Consider the following 25659-nt stretch of genomic DNA (forward strand, 5'->3'; position numbering starts at 1 on the left):
CTCCTCTTGTCTGTCTGATCCAGTCTTGGGTTGAGAGAGCTTAGCCTCTAGTTTGGCTGTATAATTGCTTCTCTCGCATGAATTAGTGTTTGGTGGTAGGAGGAAGGGGTTGTCTGTGTACTTGAGGCAGTTGTAACATTGGCTCAAAATGCCCAGATTCACCAGTTGGACTGGAGAGTATACCTGAAACTGCCCTTTGGACATGCCTGGATAGGTACAGTGAACTGTTTTACTGGATGGCTGGTAAGGTCGAATAGAGAGCCTTGTCCTTCTGTACAGTACAGGAGGGCCTAGTGCTAGGGTTTATGAGTGCTTGATATAAGTTTTGAGCAAGTGCTGGGCTGAGAAATGAATGGCTTGAGTGCTTAAGTTGAAAGTTTGTCTAGTTCCAAGGGAAAAATTGAAGAGGAGACTTTGTGGAGCCAGGAATAGTTTTACCCTGGCTAACCGGCGCTGCCCGGCGTGCAAAACTGGGCAAATACAGTATTTTTAGCACAGAAATGAAAGAGATAGAAATTAGCCCAAAATGGCCAATAAACTACTAATTTCTGGGCTGAAACCACTCCTCCAGGGACAGATAGGCTGCTCAAAGCTCCCCTCTCCCACAGGTGAAAAGAGAAACTTCCTTCTATCCAAGTAAGGTATGGGCAAACATAGAGATTTGTAACACAGCCCTGAATTCAGCACTAACCAGAAAACTGGACTATACTAGCTTAGAAAGGCAGGAAACAAGTATATTTATTTATTTATTTCAGAAATAAAAGCAGATGCACTCAAACAAAAAACACTTTAAAAGTACAGAAAAGGATACTTATTGTTATATATCGCAGATCAGAGTTGCAGTCAATGTCCCTGGTAATAAAGTAGGAAGAAACACAAATACAGTAAAAGCAGATGAATAAAGTGCAATTTATATATATATATATATATATATATATATATATATATATATATATATATATATATATATATATATATATATATATATAAATAAATAAATAATAGAAAATGAACAAACTGATTTAAACAAGTTACCCAATTAACCAGAAAAAAAGCTCAAAACTGAGCTCTGCTCCCATAGTCTTCAATCAGACAAGTGCTAACTGCACACCCCTGCTTACTAGGGCGCAAGGGAACCTTCTCCAAAAAAATGATGGCCTGGGTCAGTGCTCAAGTTTTACAAACAAAGCTAGATTCAGTAGGCCTGAATCTAGTCTATGCTACAGCAACAAGGCGCACCAATTTCAGAAATAAACAGTTCAAATAAGCAGGCACAATAAGCCTGTGACCAGAAATTCCCAGCTCAGAAGGGCAGAATCCAGCCTCTCCTCTCACAAGAGTGCAGACCACAAACCTTTTTAATGTAGAATAACTGGCCTGAAGCCCAAGTTCTTAAGCCAGAACTAATACACTTTTAGAATAGCAGACACTGAGCCTTCAATCAGCAATTCCCAGCTTAGAAGGATGTAAGCTACCTGTCCTGCCACAACAGTGCAGACCACAAACCTTCTTAATGTAAAACAGCCTGTATGAAGCCCAAGTGCTTAAACCAAAAGACTTACAATAACAGTTACAATTTAATCAGGCTACTACCAAGCAGTAATAAATGCAGCAGAATAAATAAAATTGAGTACTTTTAAGAAAAGCAAAATAAAGTAGGAGGAAACACAAATACAGTAAAAGCAAATGAATAAAGTGCAATTTTTTTTTTTTTAAATGCAAGAAGAGAGGAAGGAAGAACCTAAGTGGGCTGCCCTACTCAAAGCTTCTCTCTGTATTAAGTAGAGTGAACACTAGACTCAGAATATGGTCTAACTGTACTCGGTTAAGTGAGCAAATGAGATGGACCCAGGAGGAGTGTTCTAATACAGACTTACAGGAGGGGCTGGCAATTCCAGAGCCACCAACACTAATACCAACACAGGAACAGGGAGGGAGGGAGGGTGGAGAACTGCAAAGAGACACATAGCACACTGTTCAGAAACACACAATTAGAAAACAGAATAAATGAAAATACAGTACTTTTTAAACTGCAAGTTTGTACTTAGCAGAAGACTAACATTCACTACTGCAAGTTTCACTTAGCTTCAGCTTCTAATGCAGATGCTTGTAGCCAAGCAAGTCTCTCAGGAGTTGAGCATAAAATGATTTCTTAAACTTTGTGGCTAGCGCTTAAAGTACAGAGGAATCCCTCTAGGCTATTAAATATCAGATAACAAAGAAGTGATAACACCACCCCTTCTTATAGCAAAATTACTGCAGAAAGACACACAGCACACTGTTCAGAAGCACACTATTAGGAAACAGAAAAAAATGAAAATACAGTACTTTTAAAACTGCAAGTTTGTACTTAACAGAAGACTAAAATTCACTACTGCAAGTTTCACTTAGCTTCAGCTTCTAATGCAGATGTTTGTAGCCAAGCAAGTCTCTCGGGAGTTGAGCATAAAAAAAAAATGTAACTAAAAGTAATAGAATGAATGAAAGGTTCACCTCGCAGCGTAAAGGTACATATGCCTCTAGGGCATGTAAGATTTGTCCAAGTTTATGGTCCACTTGTATGGTCAAAGTGGTCAAACATCCACTGCACTTAACACCCATAGAATTTCATTTTTATGCTGATTTTTGTACTAAAAATATAGTGTATTTAGCTAAGTGCAACCTATGTAGTGCATTCTACATAGGTAAAACTAACCGTATGTTGAAAGAGAAGGTTATGGAGCACCTAAATGATATATTTTTATTTTATTTATTTATTTTATTTTACATTTGTTATTTTACATTTGTTAACCGGGATAGTCCGACTGGATACATGTCCATTTACAGCGGAGGCCCGGGGAGAAAAGCTCCAAGCAATACAATATGAGACATTTACAGAAATAACAAAACATAAGCATTTACAGCAATGTGAGGTTAGTCATTACAAGATATGTAAATAATAGCTTAAATTTAGTTGGTTTACTTAATAATTATACATGATGACAGAAAATAATTATAGTAAGGAGTACTCAGATAACCAGGATCAAGGAGTAGTATATTCAGAGAGATAGCTAGCCAGGGTTAAAACAATGGCAGGTAATATCAGACCCCAGGTAGCCTTTTAGTTTAGTTTTAAATTGGTTTAATGAGGGGAGAGAGGTAATATCAGGAGGGAGTTTGTTCCAGGTTTTCCCTGCGGAGTTGGAAAGGAGAGAGTCACCAGCTGCGTTATTGGTTTTACTTGTTTGTATAAGGAGACGACTGGATGACCTCAGTGGTCGAGGGTTGTTGCAAGGGGAGATCAATTTTTTGAGTGAGGGAGGGTATTCAGGGTTATATAAGATTTTGTGGGTCAGTACTAGTAGGTTATAAGAAATTAGTTTCGGTAGCTCAAGCCAGTTAAGCTGGGTTAAGTTGGTACAGTGGTGGGTTCTATATGGTAATCCAGTAACAAACCTAGCAATGTGATTATAACAAATAGTGAGCTTGTTCATGATCATTTTATTAATATTATGTAGTAAGGGAGATGAGTATAGTAGGGTAGAGAGGAGATGGATTTGGGCAATGGCAGATTTAGCTTGGGGAGTCAAGAAGCTTCTTATTCTATATAGCGAACCTAGTTTCTTATTGATTGATTTAATCATTAGGTTTACATGAGTATCAAATTTTAGATTGTTATCTATAGTTACCCCTAATAATTTTGTCGAGGGGTCCGGAGAGATTATTGTCCCGTCCTTTGCTTGGATTGTAAAGTTGAAGGGGCTTGACCTTTGTGTCGGTGAAAACAATAACATTTTTGTTTTTTTTGGGTTAAGTATCAGACGACGACTAGAGAGCCAGTTTTCTACTTTGCTGAAAGTAGTTTGGGTTAAAGATTGTAGCTCTATATATCCAACAATAAAACTACAAATGCATTAGCTAAGCATGTATCTGACTGGGGTGCTCAGCACAGTTTTAAGTTTTTGGTATTACAAAAAATTAATGAGAGCCTTAGAGAAGGAGACATTTGTAATGAGACTGAATGTATAGAGCTAAGGTGGATAGTTGACCTCAAGGCTTATGCTCCACCTGGTTTGAACAGTGCTGTTTCTTTAAAGCCTATTTTAAGGAAAAGGGGCTTACCCCACTGATTTTTTATTGTAAGTTTTTATAGGTTGCTTTGTGTATTTAAACTGTGAATGTATTTTTAGTTTTTTATTAAGGTCTGAAGAAGAGGGTAACCTCGAAAGCGCTCAACTTTTATTGGAATAAAGTGTATTTCACTCCACAGCAAATACGCCTTTCTTTTTACAATTACTTTCAATGCAGCAAGGAGACAGGATGTCTAGAATTACAGTGCCTTCTGCATTGTTTTGTAACTGTTTTATTGTTTTATGTCTTCTAGCAATTGCAAATATCTGAAGACTATGTATTTTTCAGAAGGAGATGTCAAATGCTACAATGGGGGGTTTAGCTTGTGAACTTAAGTCAGGTGACAAAAAGTGATGTCATCCAAGCTAACCCAGCAGTAATATTTGGTATTAATTTAAGAACTCTCTCAGACAGAGACTGTGCATTTTACATTTTGTCTTTGACCTGGAAATATCTACTCATCATAACATCTGCACTTGTCTTGCTCTGTAACTAAGTATTTTAGGGCATAGTAACTCTTAGTTATAGTTAGGAATATAGTAAACATTAGTTTAGATGTTTTCTTTATTTACTTGAGACTGTCCTGCAATCTTGTTTTAAATATTCCCTGTGATTTTGAACTCTGAAGTTACTGTGCTGATTTACTGAGTATTGTCTTGTTCTTTTATTATTTATTATTATATACATTTAAAACCTATCTTTGTGGATGATATTTGTGAGACCTATTTCAGCGCTTAGAGGACTTGCATATGTATCTGGTGATTCTGTACAGGCCACTCCTAAATAGCCTTGCAAATCTTGGTCAGACTACCATTTGGATAATAGTAGCATTACACAGTAGGATTGGGCACCCTTTGTAAGGGCCTTATAGTAGCTGACAAGTAGGGGTTGGTGGCAGTGGAAACTACTTTATAGTCTGGGATGAAGGGAGCATAGCTGGTAAACCTGTGCCAGCCTTCCCCAGGTGTGTGTGGGTTTGTATGTAAACCAAATTTCAAAGTGTGTGTGTCAGCAGGGACATGAAGCACTGGCTGGACAGATTGGGGATCTGGAGAAAGAGAGAGAAACCAGCTCCAGACTGACTGTGATCTCTGTGAGCTCTTAAGGGAAATTGCACTTTACTGTGTGTGTACTTGTCATCCTCCCAGTGTGTATGTCCCCGAGTTGGTGGCAGTGGTGATGACTGAGGCGCCTTGATTACTGGGCCAGTGCCATGGCATCACAATACTGCTTTGGGAGCTAAATTTTAATTTGTTGTGAATTTTGGTCTAGAATTATGGAACATTTCAGTAAATTGTGTTTATTAAAAATGAAGGCACATATCTACAGTCCCGTTTAGATGTTTCTACCTTTTTGATGTTCCCAAAGCAGTAGCTTATGCAAAGCATAAGATTTCTATATCACCTACACTTGTCTTAAAATTATTGCTCACTCTTTTGCCTCATGCTGCATACCACACAAATTAAGTACACAAGAACATTTATCTAGAGGATGCTCTAATCTCATTGCTTACCACACAAATTAAGTACACAAGAACATTTATCTAGAGGATGCTCTAATCTCATTGCATACCACACAAATTAAGTACACAAGAACATTTATCTAGAGGATGCTCTAATCTCATTGCATACCACACAAATTAAGTACACAAGAACATTTATCTAGAGGATGCTCTAATCTCATTAAGTACACAAGAACATTTATCTAGAGGATGCTCTAATCTCATTACATACCACACAAATTAAGTACACAAGAACATTTATCTAGAGGATGCTCTAATCTCATTGCATACCACACAAATTAAGTACACAAGAACATTTATCTAGAGGATGCTCTAATCTCATTACATACCACACAAATTAAGTACACAAGAACATTTATCTAGAGGATGCTCTAATCTCATTGCATACCACACAAATTAAGTACACAAGAACATTTATCTAGAGGATGCTCTAATCTCATTGCATACCACACAAATTAAGTACACAAGAACATTTATCTAGAGGATGCTCTAATCTCATTGCATACCACACAAATTAAGTACACAAGAACATTTATCTAGGGGATGCTCTAATCTCATTGCATACCACACAAATTAAGTACACAAGAACATTTATCTAGAGGATGCTCTAATCTCATTGCATACCACACAAATTAAGTACACAAGAACATTTATCTAGAGGATGCTCTAATCTCATTGCATACCACACAAATTAAGTACACAAGAACATTTATCTAGAGGATGCTCTAATCTCATTGCATACCACACAAATTAAGTACACAAGAACATTTATCTAGAGGATGCTCTAATCTCATTGCATACCACACAAATTAAGTACACAAGAACATTTATCTAGAGGATGCTCTAATCTCATTACATACCACACAAATTAAGTACACAAGAACATTTATCTAGAGGATGCTCTAATCTCATTGCATACCACACAAATTAAGTACACAAGAACATTTATCTAGAGGATGCTCTAATCTCATTGCATACCACACAAATTAAGTACACAAGAACATTTATCTAGAGGATGCTCTAATCTCATTTTTCTTCTTTGCTTTGCTTTCTATATTTTCACATTCTTCCTTTTCAGCATCTGTGTTTTCATCTTTCTGAAAATAAGACAGCTCTTGGTGATATATTTAAACCACTAATTTTTCAGTGTATTATTCTCTCTTCTGAGGTTTAAGATTCATAGGAAATTATGAGGCATGCAATCAAGGATACCACTTAGGAACCATGTCTGAGTTCAAAACTGCTGTATAGCTCTGGTGGATACGTAATTTGCTTAGAGTCTCACAGCAGTCAAAAAGAAGCACAGAGAATCAGTCCACATACCACAGTATGCAGCTCATCAGTAATTCACTGTCTTGTTCCTCTGCACTTTCTGTTACTAAAGAGAGAAGATTGTTTTTTCTGACCATCATATTCTGCTACTTTATCTTGACCAGACATTTTCCTTGAATCCTCATTGTTTATATATATATACATACATATATATATATATATATATATATATATATATATATATATATATATATAAATAATTTTAATTATAGCTACATGTTATTTTAGCTTTTCATTAAGTATTATACTATACACTTCTTTATTAACACCCTTGTTATTTAATACTTGTTTGTAATAAAACATGTCCCACCTACACTGTAAAATTTAATCCATGTTAAAATGTATCTTTTCAGTGAAACACAAACAGAAATACGATACAAATCAGTGACGGTAGTTCCCACAGAAGTTAAAATTTATCATTACATTACCAGCTCACATGAGAAGATCTTACAAACAGAAACATTTAATATTGTTGCAAGCCATTTTATGTGGCCAAATTGGCCATGCTTCAGGGATGACAAAGTTTGACAAAGATAAAAGCAATGGTTTCCATCTTTTCCCTGATAGAGCACTCCAAGCAGATGGGGAAACTTATTTCCTTTTGCACACAGTTTTACTGCCAAGTAATATCCAACTTCCCATACCTAAGACTAATTAGTAAAAGGCTTATGATGTGAATGTGCAATGACAAATCTTAATGTAACCAATATCAACCATCTAATTTATAAATATATTAAGGCCTTTTTCTGTAAAGCTTGTTATACTGGCAGTGCAAGAAAAATGACTGATTCTTTGCTCTTTTTTCTTCATTATATTGCAGAAGGGTTAATTTCCTTTGGAGACTCAAGACTTAAAAAACTTTCCTCAGGCATGTACATGAAGGCATAAACATTGCTGATCTGGAATCTCAAATTCCTAATTAATATTGGGATAACAGTAAAATTATTTTCAAGGATATCACAAAAAGTTTTAATTTACTTCAACCATACAAAACTCTATTTACATTGTATCATAAGCACAACAAACACATTAACAAGCCTCAACTATTTAAAAATTTAAAATTTACATTGCTGAAATTCTCTTAAGTCTTTATCTACATTATTTGGGCAATTCATACTTTAATTCACTGTACTTTATATTCATAAATCAAATATATATATATATATATATATATATATATATATATATATATATATACACACACACACACACACACACACACATATATATATATATATACACACATATATATATATATATATATATATATATATATATTTTTTTTTTTCACGCAAATCAAATAACTGCTTATTATTTATAATTAGTTGCCTTGGCTGTAGATCTTAATCTTATATCTCTGTTTCTTTTTGACAAATGTATGTGTCTAGACTTAAAAAAAATCAAGAAAAGAAGGATTATTTCTACTTTTTCATAAACTCTTCTAACAAGCAAAAACAGGTTGTCTCCCACACCCTTCAGTACTTTACATTATCATATGGAACTTCTGGCTTTTTTCATGGCACTGTGCCATAAAACAGATCCCAAACTTTCTTTACTTCTAGATCAAACACCAGTGAATAATGATGATTGTGGTTAAGTGACAAGAGCTCTGACCTTAGTCCAGGTCTCACTCCTGACTTCAAGTCCTTGTCACTTTGTAGTGTTTGTATCCTCCTGAGATCTGTGTGAGTTTCCTTTGGTTTCTTCTACTTTCAAGAAACATACTGGTTTACTGACTACTCTAAAAACTGTCCATAGACTTTGTATCTACCCTTGCCTTATGGCCCATGTTGTTGATGAAAAGGGTGAGAGGTCCAGTACACTTAACTGGCTAAAAAAATCATCTCAACTTTTAAGAACCAGGACTCAAAATGACACCTATTTTCATACCTCCTCAACAGTGCAGAGGAACCCTAACCTATTCAAAAAAGGGGCGGAAGTTCCAAAGACATTTGGCCACATTTTCCATGGTCAGCATGAATATCTCCGTAAGTCTCCTATAAAAACAGATGGAAATGACTAGTGGGACCAACTTTGTCAAGTAAAGCAAATAAAAGTAAATAAACGAATAAACATAGACATCCAACTATTACCTTCTATCTGGAAGAAAATACATTTTCACATATGGATTCCTAGGTCTACCATCCAACCTTGGGGGAAGGTCTGTTGCTTGTAATACATTCACTATCAGCTGATGTCCCACTTTATCATACCACAATTTGACCTGTAAGATTCCAAGTGTCAGTTGTTACTTACTGTTTAAAGATCACAAACAGATAAATACATTTTGGATCAGTAAAAATGACTACCTACATTTGTCACTGCAGAATTTAAATAAAAGAGCAGAAATAATACATCAAAACAAACATACAATTGGTAAACAATGCAGTTGTGAGATAGCAAGAAATTACCAATCAGACAAAATATATTGTGTTTTTATGCAATATTTTCTAAAAGCAAACATGCAAAGAAGCAGATAAGGTAAACATTATTAATTATGTATTCTCATATTAGAAAGACAGCTAATTGTTCCTTATTTTCTTAATAAAAATTAAGCACAGCTGAAGAAAACAACATTGCATACAAATCACCCACAGAAGTATTTACAAGATGTATTACATGACAAAGGCCAAGCAGAACTACCTTATTATGTTTTATTGATTGCTGAGATAAATGGGATTAAAGAGTATAGCAATATCTGCAGTTCAAAGAGCTTGAGTCAGCAAAGTACAGGCACATTATTTCAACCAGCATAATAGCAAAAAGGTTAATAAGCATTTGTTTGTGAGATTAGCTTACCACAAATGAGTATCATTTAATGTAAAAGTATTGTCTTTTTTTATTAAAAGAAGAAGCATTATCTGAAGTCAATATACATGCCTTACATTCATATATATTTTCCATGTGAAAAATTATGGATCCCACTCTGTACATTATAAATGCATTACAGCTTTGCTTTTCTAAATATTTTTTTTTCCAGAAAGGCACTAAGACGGACACAAATTTTGACCTGCCCCAAATCTTTTCCAATATAGCATGCACATTTTCTACATACTATACTAATAAATTCTAATTATTGCTTCTCAAGCCTTACTGCATTTGTTGTGTAGCAGAGTATATAGTGTGTTTTTTTTTATCTGCCCTGAGTTACTAGGAAAATAACGTTTTGTATCTCAGTGGACCTCTCCAATAAGCAATGCATAAACATTGGATATCAAACCTTTCCAAAAATATTGCCAAAGTTTTTCAAGACAAAGCAAGACTTCAACTACCACAGCAGTTCATCTTTCTGTTTTTCTTAATTAGCAACATGCTATATCATCAGGTAAGATGATTGCATAAAACAATGCCTTTTTTGTAGAATGTAAAAACAATGCAGCTGATTCAAATGTATAATATATTTAAATAACAGGGGGGAGGTGGATGAATACTCAGTCATTTCCCTAGATGACACCCCTATTTTAGTTGACAGCCTTCCTGCCTGCTGCATTTGACTGACAGGAAAGATGATCGACATTTATGCAAGACTGACATAATACTTGAGATGGGAAATATGTCCTTTCACCGGTATTGTGCAATCTCAAGAGATGGTATATTTAATTAGCTGGGGTGTGGTGAGCCCCCTGAAAAAAAAAGCATTGTTTGTAATTTGCATGCTCCAAATTTATGTCTCAAAGCATGCACACTGTTGATTTTTTTTTTTTGTTGTCAACAACTAGACTGTCAGTCTAGTGAAGCTTTGAATAACTTCTGTAGATCCATAAATAAATAAACAAATATATATATATATATATATATATATATATATATATATATATATATATATATATATATATATATATATATATATATATAGACCTAGGACTTTTGAATGAAAGTTCAAGAGCCCAAATTCATTACCACCGAACACTCTTTAACAAAAGTGCTATCATCGAAAAAGTGCTTTCGTTAAAGTATGTAAAAAATAGAGGAAAAAAGCAAAAAAAAGCACAAACTCTACTGGAATGCAGGAGGCAAGCCCCCCTGCACCAACCACATCCCCCTACTTTAATATTCTCACTCTGTAGTCGCACTACAGTGGGGAAAAGGGAATTTTCCCTTACCGCACCGTAGTACGACTGGAACAACAAGCATACTTACATGAAAGTGCTGCTTTGGTGAACAGCACTTCTGCGCAAGTATGCTCACCAAATTGGGATTCAGTGAAAGATGCAGTTGAGCATCTGTACAGATCCCAAATATATATATATATATATATATATATATATATATATATATATATATATATATATATTTGTATCTCTTAATTGCAAGACCGTTTCATTGACACTCATTTCACTGAGACCAAATCAACTAAAGTTCATTTCACCTAAAACTCATTTCACTGACAAGTAGTACTCTAAGGCAACATAAAGGTATATGTCATTTTCTCCACTGTAGTATGATCCTGGTGTTAGTATATATAGTTAGGGGGGTATGGGGGCATAGCCCTCACCTAGTTGGGTTTTACCAAATAATGCAAAACAAAACCAGACAACAGAAAACCAAATTAAGTGGGGGGCTATTCCCCCCACACCCCTCAATGTGGGGGGATGTGGCCCCCACCCCCTAACTATATATATTAACACCAGGATCGCACTACAGTGGGGAAAAGGACATATAACTATTTGTTAGTGAAATGAGTTTTAAGTGAAATGAACCTGCATTGAAATGAACTTTAGGTGGATTTGGTCTCAGTGAAATGCGTTTCACTGAAATGGTCTTTCAGTGAAGTGATACAAATCCATATATATATATATATATATATATATATATATATATATATATATATATATATATATATATATACATATATGCACACACATACATATATACATATATGCACACACATACATATATACATATATACATATATATATATATATATATATACATATATATATATATATATATATATATATATATATATATATATATATATACATATACATATTTATATTCATGTAAATAAGTATATATAATATATAGTATACCTGCATGTATTTTTATATATGTGTGTGTTTGTTTTCTATATGTAGTCTATCTATGTAGGTGGACTGAATTTCAACAAAATGCCGAAATAGCAAAACACAACTATGTGTGCACCAAGCAACAATCTCAGTGCATGCAAAACATAAATTTAAAAAATGCAATAAAACTAGCCCCCCTGCACTCCCTATGTGGGGGGTTTAGGAGATTGTGACCCCCCCACACCCCCTGCTAAATACATGTACTAACTCCAAGACTGTACAATGTCAGGGAAATGGCACATTTCCCAGCATGGAGAATTGTGCTATCTCGCACACCTGTCAACCAAATTTTGTTGAGTAATTAGGTATAAGATGTCATTAAGCAAGCAAGATCACAGTTGTTTTATGACAACAGTACAATATGCTAACAGATGGAGTGATTCCTCAATTACTTGTGCAACAGAGGTGTGGCCATTTGAAAACTACAAGCAATTAAGAAATTGTCTAAAAAAACTTCACAGAAAAAGTGGCTACCTACCAAACAGTTCTTCCAAATTTATTGACAAGCAGTTTTTTGTAAATAATACAAGTTGACAGAGAGTGAATATGACAGTTTAATGGCAGCTTATAACTCATCAGTCTGTTGTCATAGTAACCTAGATTTCATACTAACCATTCTACATCTGTTCTGAAGTACTAAAAATGTATACTGCCCAAAAACATACACTCTCTGTAGTGGGGTAGATACACTTGTGATGGAGGGCTGAAGTACTGAAAACCTATACTGCCTGGAAACATTCATCTCTGTAGTGGGGTGGCTATACCTGTGATGGACGGCTGAAGTACTGAAAATGTATACTGATCAAAAACATACACTTTCTGTAGTGGGGTAGATACATTTGTGATGGAGGGCTGAAGTACTGAAAATCTATACTGCCCGGAAACATACATCTCTGTAGTGGTAAAGATACACCTGTGATGGAGGGCAGGGCTATATTCTGGAAGCTGTCTTACATTTCAAAAATTCCTGACTGTGTCCTTGTGCACAAGTCAATTATTATGCTAAACATGCAAAGTATGGGATGGACAGTTGAAGAGACTTATAATCACTGATTATTTCAGGTAAAAAAAAGAGTTTGCCAGCATCAAAACAATATATGGCACAAAGCTAAATAAACTAACATTCTTTTGTTTTCTTCTCTCTTTTTTTTTTTTTGTTTCTATGAGCTAGGATCAACTAAATGCAACTGCATTTTTAGTTAGTTATAATTCTAGACATTTGCATTTGTAAACAAGCTCCTCAAGATGGAATAAGAATTTCACAGAAAAATGCAATAATAAATTCAAGTTGTAATGAATACAACTCAACAGCAGCTCACAGATTTAGGTTACTTTGGAATAAGCAAACAATGCAATATCAGTGTAATGGGGATAGCAATGTCCAAACAACAACGTCCTAAAGCGAGTCCTCTTCTTAACTCCACTCTCCCCACCTCCACTCCATAAATGAGCACAACAGAACTGCCCCTTCCCCAAAACACACAGTTTATTTGTCATCTGACATTTATTAAAATTACATTGTTTGAGCAAATAAGCAATACTCACAGAAAGCTGTCCTGGTAATACTTGAGGTGCATCTTTCAAAGCCCCAGGGCTGGTTGGAGAAATAACAGAAATTGATGGCCTTTCCATCTTCTGAGACTCAAATGAACTTGAACCTGCAAACATGAAAAGTGGTAAAAAATATATGGCGTATGAATTTCAGTCTCTTGTAGCTAAGTGCAAATATGAGGTATGAAAAAACACCACACAGCACAGAACTCTAATTTGACATTTTTTATATGTGTATCAAATTCAAATAAAAACAGTTAAACATGACAGTAAAAGGAAAGCAGATTCGTGGATATAATCCTAATAACTGCAGAATCTGGATAATAAACTACACAAACTAGAATCTTTCTACAGTTTTTAACAGGCAGCTTGTAGGCAAAATGCATACTGCTGGAGTAGGACAAAGTTTTATGGACAAGTTTCCCCTTGACAGTATAAATACCACCTAGGGCCACCCATAAAAAGAGAACATTGACCTAGTCAGGCAATGTTAAATGTTTTCTGTTCACAGTACAAGTTCAAAGCCTTGTAAGGCTTTTAAAGAGCTTCCCATCATACAAATTAGGATCAGAAACTCATGCACCCATCCAAAGATCCAGATTTTGCTTAAGCAATAATCCATGGGTGCCTGTATATCAGGATGTCCGTACAGTTGGCATAGTTTCATGATGAGGGCATTACTGTTATTTTCTATTGATATTTTATGAGACAGCATAAAGCAGGCACATTTCTATTTCTTTATTTTTTTGAGAACATACCTGATTTTTGTTTTATTTTGTCCTATCCCTCAGCATATTCCTATAGAAAGTCCATACACTCAATGGTACTTCAGCAGGCAGATTTTACATTACTGGTATATATACCAATATTATATAATATATATATTATTGGACAACTGCAAGCTGGGAGCCAATATTAACTCCCCAAGTGATGCAGATATCCTACAGAAAGGCCTCACTGAGACCAATGACTGGTGTCAAAATCATGGTCTTAAGCTTAATGCCAAAAAATGCATTGTCATTTCCTTTGGTAAAAACTCATTTCCCACTAATTGCCACATCTATGGGAGCCCCCACTGGACACTGAAGGCTTTATAAGTGATCTGGGGACGCAGGTCGACAGCAACCTCTCCTTCAACCACCACATTACCACTATGGCCAGAAAGTCCTTCTATGTGGCATATCTCATTACCAAGGGTTATGCATCCAGGAAGAAATAGGTCGTCATCTCTCTCTACTCTTCCCTCATTAGACCAATCATAGAGTATAATGCCTCATTTGTCGTGTACCTCACAAGGCACATGCAACAGCTCCAATTGCCACAAAATACCTCACAAAGAGGATCCCAGGCCTTAAACACATGTCCTACACAGACAGACTGAAAAAACTCCAGTTATTCTCTGTCTCATATCGTCTACTAAGAGGTGATCTCTGCTTGACTTATAAAGCCATATCTGACCCAGCTCTGTTAGAAATGCTCTATCTAAAGAAATCCCAATCCCTCCACACCACACACTCCAGAGACCTCAACCTCATTACCACAATCAACAGAACATGTTGGAGGGACAGGCTCATAACCCACAGACTGCCCATGCTCTGCAATAGACTTCCCATACATGTCAAGCAGAGCGCCTCACTGGCCCTCTTCAAGAGAAATCTTCATGAGTGGATGGGAAATAGGAAGTTCATCCCGGGGATCACTCCAGTGGCTCTACTTGATAGAGGCACTGGGAACTAAAGTCAGGCTGCACGATGCCAGGGCACTTCTATGGGCTAGGCTTGTAAAGGCTCCAGGGCCCTTAGCCTAATACATAGCTATGAACCTATGGTATAGTCTCAATTTACAGTCAGCATGCTGATTGCGCTGTCTGATTATAGGTCAAATTAGTGTTTATAAATAGGTAATAAAAGCAGCCTAACACTATTAACAAAAGGATTGATTTTATTTCAAAATACCACTTCCTGATGATCTCCATTAAATGAAATTCAAAACAGTGAGTATTATCAATCTTAACCTCAAAGTTTTAGTAACATCCCCTCCTTAACTATTGAGATATCAAATGTAAAACGATAATTAGCATTACCTACCAGAAAAAAAAATAAGATATGTCTTACTTATGTTAACCTTCAATTCATTAATTACTATTATGTAAGTAAAGTATCCAGATAAGTTTTAAACAAAAACTCATCTGATATACCACAAATTGTAAAAAAAACATTTTTAGCCTTATCAGCCTATTTGCTCAACCAAATCTTGCTATCACTGGGAAAGCTTGACATAAAAATACCAAAACAAACTGGTCCCAACACAGAACCCCTGTTTTAATTACTCTCTCTCACTCTACAGACAAATAGTATCCAAGCTTGACCATACATTTCTGCCAAGCCAACCATTTTTTATCCATCTTATCACATAATCACTGAAGCCATATTCCCATAACAGTGAGATTATCCTATGATGTGACTTAGTATCAAATGGCTTGGACATATCCAAGCAGACATTGTCCACAGTTAAACCATCTTCCAATGCCATCCATAAAGACCAATAGAAAGAAAGCAAATTTGTGATACATGATTTACCAGCAACTCCATGCTCAATAAAGAATAGTTGTGTAAAATCTTACCATAACCATAGATGTCATTCTCTTCTATGTTGTAGTATTCTTTACATGAGGGAATCCTCTGCCATGGGCGACCCAACGTCTGGCCAGTACACAAGAGTTTTTAAGTACTGCTAGTATGTGAGATGTTGCATGAATGACTAGAACCAGAATTACCATTTCTAAAGATTAAAAGTCTGCTTGTGATATAAATGTAACCTTCTGGAGTCATAGGTGTGTATCACAGAAGCAACCCCTTCTTTGCATCAGGCTTCACATCCATGTGAAGTGGAGTTCTGTCCTAACCCAATTCAAATGTAACCTGGGCAATAGGACAGGGAACCTATTTCAGTAATGGACACAGGCAGCCTGTAAATGGTTCAACTCCCAGGCCCCCGCTTGTAAGGGTTACTCTCTCTCTCACTCTACAGACAAGCAGTACCCAGGCTTGACCATACATTTCTGCCAAACCATTTTTTTTATTTATTTTAGTGTTTAGGCACAGGTGCAGGAAAACAGAAGGTGATAGCAAGATCTGGTCGAGCAAACAGCCATAAAAGCAACATCTGCATTTACAATCCTCAGAACTGAATGCCTCAGGAGGAACATCAGCCTAAGGAAACAAAAAAGGTTATCAGACATCCAGAACAAAAACAAGCACCAAGGGGAAGGAGGGAGGGACAGCCTTTCCTGACTGTTGCAGATCTTCTCTCACACAATCTATCCATTTCTTTGCAGGGTATCCTTGCTTTTCCACTTGCCTTCTTCCTGTTTCTTCGAAATAACCTTCTGTTTTCCTGCACCTGTGCCTAAACCACTGTAATCTGTTCTCTTTGACCTTCTCTGCAACCAAAAATACTTTAGATTCTTCTCTGATATGATAATTTCTTCATCTGTCTCACAATGTGTATCCTATAGCCCATCTCAGCAACTTCACCTTCATCACCTTTAGCTTCCTCAAACTGCTCTGCCTTCAGTGCCCAGATTTCTGTACCACACACTATTACTGGTCACTCTGCTGCTTTTTACACCTTACTTTTCAGCTTATTTGGCGTTCTTCTGTCATATCCTTCGCCAGTTGTCTGAAGTCCCTCTGATTCTAACTTTGGTGTCCTCATTCAGACTTCCCTTCTGCTGAAACATCCTTCCCAGATACCTGAAGCTGTTAACCAATCCCGCTATTTATCCTTCTATCTCAATTTTCAGTGACTTCTAATTTCCTCCATTTGCTGCCATTACAACTGTCTTATCTGTCAGATTTATCCCATGTGCCTTCAGTTTTGTAGTCCACTCCCCTATCAATTGCCAAAGTTCCTTTTCAGAGTCTGCATACAGCTGAACTGTCTCCTCTGATCTGTTTGCTAAAGTTGCCCATCACCAGTATGAACAGCAGTGAGGACAGAGCTCAGAGCTGAACCCTGATGCACACCCACTCCCACTGGGTACCCCTTTGTGAGTCTGAACAATTATTTGCTTTTGTGCCATAGTTTCCTTGTACATAGACAGTACAAAGTCTAAGAGGGTTTTCTGGGATTTTTAACCATACTGGTCTGCCTAAATCAACATTCTTGGGAGTTTGTTATATGCTTTCTCCAACTCTATGAAACCCCATTTGGACTCTTTCCTCATCCTTGTCTTCTTCTTCATTATTTGTCTCATTGCAAATATTGGGTCAGTTGTGCTGCATCCTAATCTGAATCTGAACTGCTCATCTCCCATCTTACTTTCTGCTACTCTGCATATTCATTTATAACTCACCCTCTCTCGCACTTCCTTAAGTGTGACAGAAGTTTGATTCCTCTGTATTGCCCAGAGCTGTGGATGTCCTCTTTGTTCTTGTACACTGGCACTGGTATGCTTATTCCCCAGTCATCTGGGATATTCCTTTCTCTCCACACTGCTATAACTACCCTCAGGAGCCATTTCTGCCTTATCTCACTCAGCATCTTTATCATATCTGCTGTAACCTCATCAGAGCCTGCTGCTTTCCCAGACTTCATATTCCTTATTGCTGTTTTCAGGGTGTTCTCTTTTTCATAGGTTGGTACTAGGCTATCGGCCCTAGGGCCTATACAAGCCTAGCCATAACAATTCCCTGGCTATTTCTTCCTACAGTATTTACTTCCCTGGACCCCTGTCTAGTAGGGCAACTGACGTGATCCCCGGGGTGAATTTCCTCTCTCCCATCCAATCATCAAGGTTCCTTTTGAAGAAGGCCAAAGAGGCGCTCTGCTTGACATGTATGGGCAGTCGATTCCAGAGTCTGGGGAGTCTCTGGGTCAGGAACCTATCCCTCCAGCATGTTTTGTTCACTGTGATGACAAGGTTTAGATCCCTGGAGTGTGTGGCTCTGAGGGATTGGGATTTCTGTAAGTGCAGCATGTCCAACAGCTCTGGGTTTGACATGGCCTTATATGTTAAGGAGAGATCACCTCTGAGTAGACGATATGTGACAGAGTATAGGTGGAGTTTTTTTAGATGGTCAGCATAGGGCATCTGCTTTAGGCCTGTGATTCTTTTAGTGAGGTATTTCTGCGGCCTTTCCAGTTGCTGCAGATGTCTTGAGAGGTACATATCAAATGGGGCATTGTATTGTATAATGGGTCTAATGAGGGATGAGTACAGTGGGGCAATGAACTCCTTTTTTCTGGATGAAAAGCCCTTAGTGATGAGGTGTGCCACACAGAAGGATTTCCTGACTGTTGTGGCGATGTGGTTATTGAAGGTGAGACTACTGTCCACCTGTGTCCCTAAGTCTCTTATCATACTTTTGGTGTTTAGTGTACTGCCACCTATGTGGTAATTCATGGGTACATGTTTATTCCAAAAGGTGATAACTATACATTTCTTGGCATTGAGCTTGAGCCTATGGCTCTGGCACCAAGCATCTGTTTCTGTAAGGCCCTTTTGTAGAATATCCACATCATCTGGGAATTCAATAATGGCTCCCAGTTTGCAGTCATCTGTGAACTTTGTTAGCCAGAGTCCCTTAGTGTTGGCCTGTACTTCAGAGAAGTAGATGACAAAGAAGAGCGGCCCCAGGACTGAACCTTGAGGTAACTCCACTTGTCACTTGTCTGGAGCTAGATTTGCAGTCGGCTACTTTTACAGTGTGGGTTCTGTCAGTACGCCAGTTGGCATCCCATCGAGTGACATAGGGATTAATGCCCAGCTTAGTCATTTTATCTATGATTCCAGAGTGGGGGATGGTGTTGAAGGCCTTGACTAGGTCCAGATAGGCTGTGTGGACCACCTTACCCTTGTCCACAGCTCAGGAGACTGATTTTAAGAAGTCAATCAGGTTCAGGAGACAAGATTGGCCCATCATGAACCTAAACTGTGTGGGGTCCAGTGTTTGGAGGTTGTCGATGTCTTTGTTTATAAGTTCCATGATAATACATTCCATGGCCTTACAGATCAGGATAGTCAGACTGATGGAGCGGTAGTTCCCGGGATCCAAGGTGGATTCCCCCTTGTGGAGTGGGATAACTGTAGCTGTGCGCCACTCAGTGGGCACAAAGCCTGAGGTGAGGCTATGATTAAACATGACACTTAGGTGAGGTGCCAGTTAATTTTGTAGTTCATGTAGTACACAGCCTGGTCCCATGGATGCTGTATTCTTAGCTTTGGAGAGTGCATTTTTTTACCTGTGTGGCCGTTACTACCGGAATTTGGCAATCTTTCGGTATTGAGATGAGCCCTTTGGGGGGAGAGAGGGGGGTGAAATTTGCACTGAATCGATCTGCCAGGATACTGGCAATATCCTTAGGATCAATATATTTAATGCCATTCTGTTGCAGCTCAGAGCAGATCTGAGCATTGCCATTTAGATTCTTGACATAGCTATAGAATGCCTTATGGTTGTCTTTGGAATCTTTGGCAATTTTATTTTCGTAACTAGCTTTGGAGGATTTTATGAGGGATCTCAGCTTCTTACCAAGGCTGGTAAGGGAGTTTTTTGCATCCTGGGATTTTCCTCTTTTCTGTAACAATTTCTTCCTTTTGTTGTAAAGTTTGTTTATGGCAAGGGACCACCAGATTGGCTTCCTGTTTTTTGGATGAGAGCGTCTTGGTTCTACTGGGGATGGCATGATTCATGCATGAGTGGATGTGCTCGTACAGTGCCTTAATGTAGGATTCCACAGTTGAACTTTCAGTTCCCATCTGCATGGGTGTCATGAAGTTTGTCACTTCTGACTTGAGTAGCATGAAGTTGGCTTTGGAGAAGTTTTGTACAGAGGTTTTCTTACTAGGGGGTGGGATGTGGATGTCAAGGGTGATTAGCTTATGGTCAGACCTAACCAACGAGGGGGTGACCATAGGTGTGGAGCATCGATTTACCATGTTGGTAATGACCAGGTCTAGGATACTGGAGCCCCTGGTGGGACTAAGGATTAGTTGATCCAGGGTGTTAGAATTTATGAATTCCATGAACCGTTGGGCAAAGGTGTTTGTACATGAGTAGTTTTCCCAGTTAATGGCAGGGTAGTTGAAATCACCCAGTATTAGGGTGTTTGGTTGTATCTTAATATTTTCCAGTATGTTTAGAAAGGTGTAGTGAGAATCTTGGGGCATGGTAGGGGATCTGTAGCAAGCTACAGTTTGGATTGCGGTCTTACCTAGTGTTAGTTGCACCTGGAGAATTTCAGACGCATTGTGTTGGCAACTAGCCTGGTGTTGTGAATATCTTTGGTGAATATGGACACTCCTCCACCTTTAGTGTTTCGGTCCTGGTTTGGTGGCCGAAAAGTGTGGCATGAGTTGTAGCCTGGTGTTGCAGGGGTGCTCTCTGGAACCTTGAACCAGGTCTCAGTTACTGCACAGTTATCGATGTTATTCATTTTTAGGAGTGCATTGAGAGAGTGCATTTTGAGGTTTAGACTTCTAGCATTGATTAGCATTACCTTCAGATTTTGCATGCTTGTACCTGTTACGGTGGTGGTTTTGTCCTTTGAACTTTGCTTAAAAAAGGCACTATAGGGGTGGCAAGAGCTTTAGCCAGTAACCTGAATCAGAGGGGCGAGAGGTGCAGACCATCTCTGGTAAAGCATTGTGGTCTGTCGAACATGTCGTCCTAGGCAGAGAGATACTGGATCCCTTTTGAATGACACCAGTAGCTTAGCCAATTGTTGAAGTCAATCATTTTGTCCTTATACTGTGGTATCATTCTGGGCGAAGGCAGGATGCTACTCAGGGCTAGGGTCATACCTGCCTGGGCCACATGATCCGAGAGCTCTTCCATGTCTCTTTTCATGTAGTCCAGGGAGATACGTCTCAAGTCATTCACTCCAACATGGACAATGACAGAGTCATATTTGTACTTGTTGTGGAGTGACTTGAGTGCATGCATTATGTGGCGGATCTTGTCACCTGACAGGCAGCTGACTGTAATTTTCTCCTTGTTCAGCCTGGTGAGTGGGACATCAGTGTGAGTAACTATAGAGTCACCTATGACTAAAGTGTTGGGTACTTTGTCTTGCCTTAGGGGCTGTTGTTGGGTGGCACACTGGTGTTGTGAGCTATGTGACACTTTGGTTGTCAACGGTGTTTGTTTGCATTTCAGCTTCAGAGGTCCTTTGCTTGGGCAGGTTACTGTTAAGGGCCTCCACATATATGGGTTTAGTGTTGCTATGTGTGGGTGTTGGTGGTGTGGCCTTAGAAGGGCTATGTGTTGCTTGAGGTGTAGTACAGGTGTTAACCTTCTCCTCTTGACTGTCTAGCACAATCTTGGGTGGAGAGAGGTTTGCTTCCAGTTTGACTATGTAAGTGCATCTCTCGCAGGTTGTAGTGTTGGGTGGTAGGAGGAGAGGGTTGTCTGTGTACATGAGGCAATTGCTGCATTGCCCCAGTATGCCCAGATTCACCTGGTGGACAGGAGAAATCACCGGAAGCTGACCCTTGGACATGCCTGGTTTGGTGCTTTTTTTTTTGTAAAGTACAAGAGCTGTTTTCCCTTACCTTAGCAAGGTACTTTGCAGTTATACGGTGTTTAGTGCCTACGATTAATTTCTCCTTATTAACAAGGAGAGTTGAGTGCTTGTATCAGTATTAGACTTCCTAGTGCTTTCCAGCAGATTTTGCAAGTGCTAGTCACAGGGATGCTTAAAGTTAAATTGAAAAAAAAAATGGTTTATCCTAAACACTGCAGTGTGCACTAGAAGAGTTAGATTGGAAAGTAGATAACTTAAGTTTTACCTGTCTAAAAAGTTAAGTTTTAGTGGAGAGTCACTATTTTTAAAACAGCAAGATAGATTGAAAGGGGGTGGTCACTTTTGTATTCTGGTACTATGGAATACAGTAGGGTGGCCAATAAATTTAAATAGTTGAAGGGGAGTGATTTCACAAAATGATAATTTTGTGCTTACTCGCACATGCAGTAAAAACAGAGAGGAAATGAGATATATGATCAAATTAACATAAGGGGAAGGCAACTAGAAAGACAGTGGTGTTTTTTTCATTGTAGGCTGTGTATGTCACAGTACAGCTTCTGTGGGATTTTCTTCATTCATAAGTTGCTGAAAGTACTCCTGCCATCTGCCTTTGATGTCCTTTAGACTGGTGAATGCTGCTTGATGACTATCTTCTTTACCTTTCTGTTTTTACCTTACAGCCTGATAAAGTTTCTTTATAGCACCTGTTAGCTCTCTTTGCAGAAGCTGTTAGAGTGCCTTTTATGACATATTCTTTGCTATTGCAGCTGTAGTTTTATCCTGTTTGTTAGCCAATCAGCACTTTAGCCTGGGGGATATTTTCTTTCTCCCAGTTTTTCCTGCACTTCTTCTTTCTTTTCATAACTTTATGCACTTCTACGTTCCACAACCATCATTCCTTATCTACCTTGTTTCCATACAACACTTATCTGTTCTATAGTCTTCACACATGCTATTTTGAGATACTGTTATTCTTTGACTCCACCTATTTCTTCTTATTCTTGAGGTACTACAGCTCCGAGTGTTCCCTTGAACTCCTGTGCTTTCACCCTAGTCAACTTCCAGGTCCTCAGTCTAATATCTGTTGACCTTGGTCACCCTCACCATGAGTCACAGTATTTCTAATCTGATATTCCCCTAAACAGTAGTCTCTGGATCCCAAACCAAATGGCTTTGCTGCACTGCCCTTCCATCTTGTCTCTGGATACACGGGATGCCCCGTCTTCCCCTTATTATCATGCCATTCACTTCCTAGCTGCATCCCATCAATGAACTTGTGTTAACTACAGCAATCCCTATTTCAATTTTGCCAGGTTGTTTGGTTTTATGTCCAGCTTTCACTCAACATAACTATGCCAGGTAACAAAAGCTGGGGAACTGAACACGAGCAGTTCAATACTTTTTGGCTCAGGGCTGCTGGACTTTACGGCAAGCACACACTAACCAATAGTGGCATCTAGACCCCTACTAATGTTAGCATGGGTCCTTGGCATAGGTCAAAGTTGGCCAGGTACTCAACATACTTATCGCCAGCAAATATTCATGACTATTTTTGGCAATATTAGTCAATGTGACGGACTCATCTAGATACAGTTTTAACACTAAGTGGCTAGCCTTGACATGGCATATAGTCTGTGATCTGTTTTCTCCTATCCAGAGGATAGTATGAACCACAGTTAATTGCTAAAATGGCTAGTCTGCACAACTCTTCCACGTTGCATGTTTTTAGGAGGTGGGGGGAACCCTACAGATTCATGGCGAGGACATACAAACTCCACACAGGCATTGGTTAGAGGTCATTTCTGAACCCTGCACCTTGTGTTTAGCCTAAAACTGCTCTACAATATGTAAACTAAAAAAAGATCACTAAACTAACAAAACATCTGTGTGCATAATTATTATAAAAGCAGTTATATATTACCAGGAATTACTTCTAACAACATTAAGGCTCATTTTAGTCAAATGATAAATGTTTAGCACCCAGTATTTTATTTTATTTATTTTACATTTGTTGACCGGGCTAGTCCAGCTGGATACATGTCCATTTTCAGTGGAGGCCCGAGGAGAAAAGCTCCGTTAACAAACTACTAAAAACTATTCATCTAAGTGGTAATAATAATATTTGTTAAAATAAATGCAATTTTACCTTTCCAATGCTTTGAAGCCTTTCAGTTAGTATCCAGGCCACAATACAATATTAACATGATTCATGAGTTCATAAGTGTGCACAAGGCTAATGACAACTAAGGCCATTTTAAGCCTAACCATGCCTCAAAATCTCTGAAAAGTTCTAGTACCCTTGGTAAATGTAAGCAGGGGCTTGGGAGATGAAACACTTACAAGCAGAGGCCTGGGAATTGAACCATTTACAGGCTGCCTGTTTCCATTACTGAAATAGGTTCCCCATCTTATTGCCCAAGTTACATCTGAATTGTGTTAAGACAGAACTCTGCGTCATGGGGATGTGAAGCCTGATCCAAAGAATGGGTTGCTTCTGTGATACATACCTATCTACTCCAGAAGGTCACATTTATATCACAAGCAAACTTTTAATCTTTAGAAATGGTAATTCTGGTGCTGTTTGTTTTGTAGATGTGCAGGAGTTCCATCACAGTGGAGTCTGATGATGTCTTGTATGACAGGCATAGATCTTCCCTCAACAGCCTGTAGGAGACAGAAAACAGGGATAAGGCTTTCAAGAGGTCTGCACAGGACATATTTTTATGTCCCATATTCTTTTAGTGAGGAACCTCTTTGGAAGTTCCAATTGTTGGGTGTTCTTGGTTAGGTACATACCAAAGGGGGCACTGTACTCAATGACAGGTCTGATGAAAACTAAATATGTTGGAGCAATGACCTCCTTGGATTGAGAAGCCATACCTTTGTTTACTGGTTACATAGTATAGAATGATTTTCTCACTATTGTAGACACATAATGGTCAAAGGCTAGATTACTAGCCATGTGTGTTCACAAGTCCTGGACTACTGGGTCAACCCTTAGGGGTGTGTGTTGACAAGATGGTAGATAGCAGGTGGACTGATCTTCCCAAAAGATACTATTATGCATTTATTGGCATTCAGTTTTATTCCATGGCTATTTTTATGTGTCAGCCCTTCTTGGAGAACATTAGTGCCAGTGGGGGATTCTATGACTGCCTCAGTTTGTGATATCCTGCAAATTTGGTCATCCAAAGGCCCTTTACATTTACATTGTCCTTGACTTCTGAGAAGTAGATGCCAAAAAAGGAGTGGTCCCAGAATCAGTCCCTGAGGGACTCCACTGGTGACTGTCCTGTTTGTACAGGTGAAAGCCCCAATTCCAATTTCCTGGTTCCTGTCTATGAGCCAGCTAGCTATCCACTGAGTGACAAAGAGGTTTATTTCTAACCTCTTGAGTTTGTCAACAATGCCCAAGTGGGGTATTGTGCCAAATGCATCGGTCAGGTCAGGGTAGGCAATGTGAACCATTCTGGCCTTGTCCATTGCTTTAATGACCTTTTCTACAGAAGTCCACCAGGTTCAGTAGGCATTACCTGCCCTTGACAA

General features: G+C 38.3%; 1 protein-coding gene across 21 annotated transcripts in view; it reads right to left on the bottom strand.

Moving 5' to 3' along the window:
- Positions 1-25659, bottom strand: part of LOC122806573 (regulating synaptic membrane exocytosis protein 1-like) — a 3343889-nt gene that overhangs the window by 1302618 nt on the left and 2015612 nt on the right. For all 21 annotated transcript variants that reach the window (XM_044077123.1, XM_044077214.1, XM_044077165.1 and 18 more), the window contains 2 exons: positions 13579-13691; positions 9058-9188 (listed from right to left, as the gene is read on the bottom strand). In XM_044077123.1, coding sequence (XP_043933058.1) covers positions 9058-9188; positions 13579-13691 — 244 coding nt within the window. The remainder of the gene's footprint in view (positions 1-9057; positions 9189-13578; positions 13692-25659) is intronic.

The sequence above is a fragment of the Protopterus annectens genome, chromosome 1.part1, assembly GCF_019279795.1.
Source record: "Protopterus annectens isolate FY-2018-M chromosome 1.part1, PAN1.0, whole genome shotgun sequence".
NCBI classification, from domain to species: Eukaryota; Metazoa; Chordata; order Ceratodontiformes; family Protopteridae; genus Protopterus; species Protopterus annectens.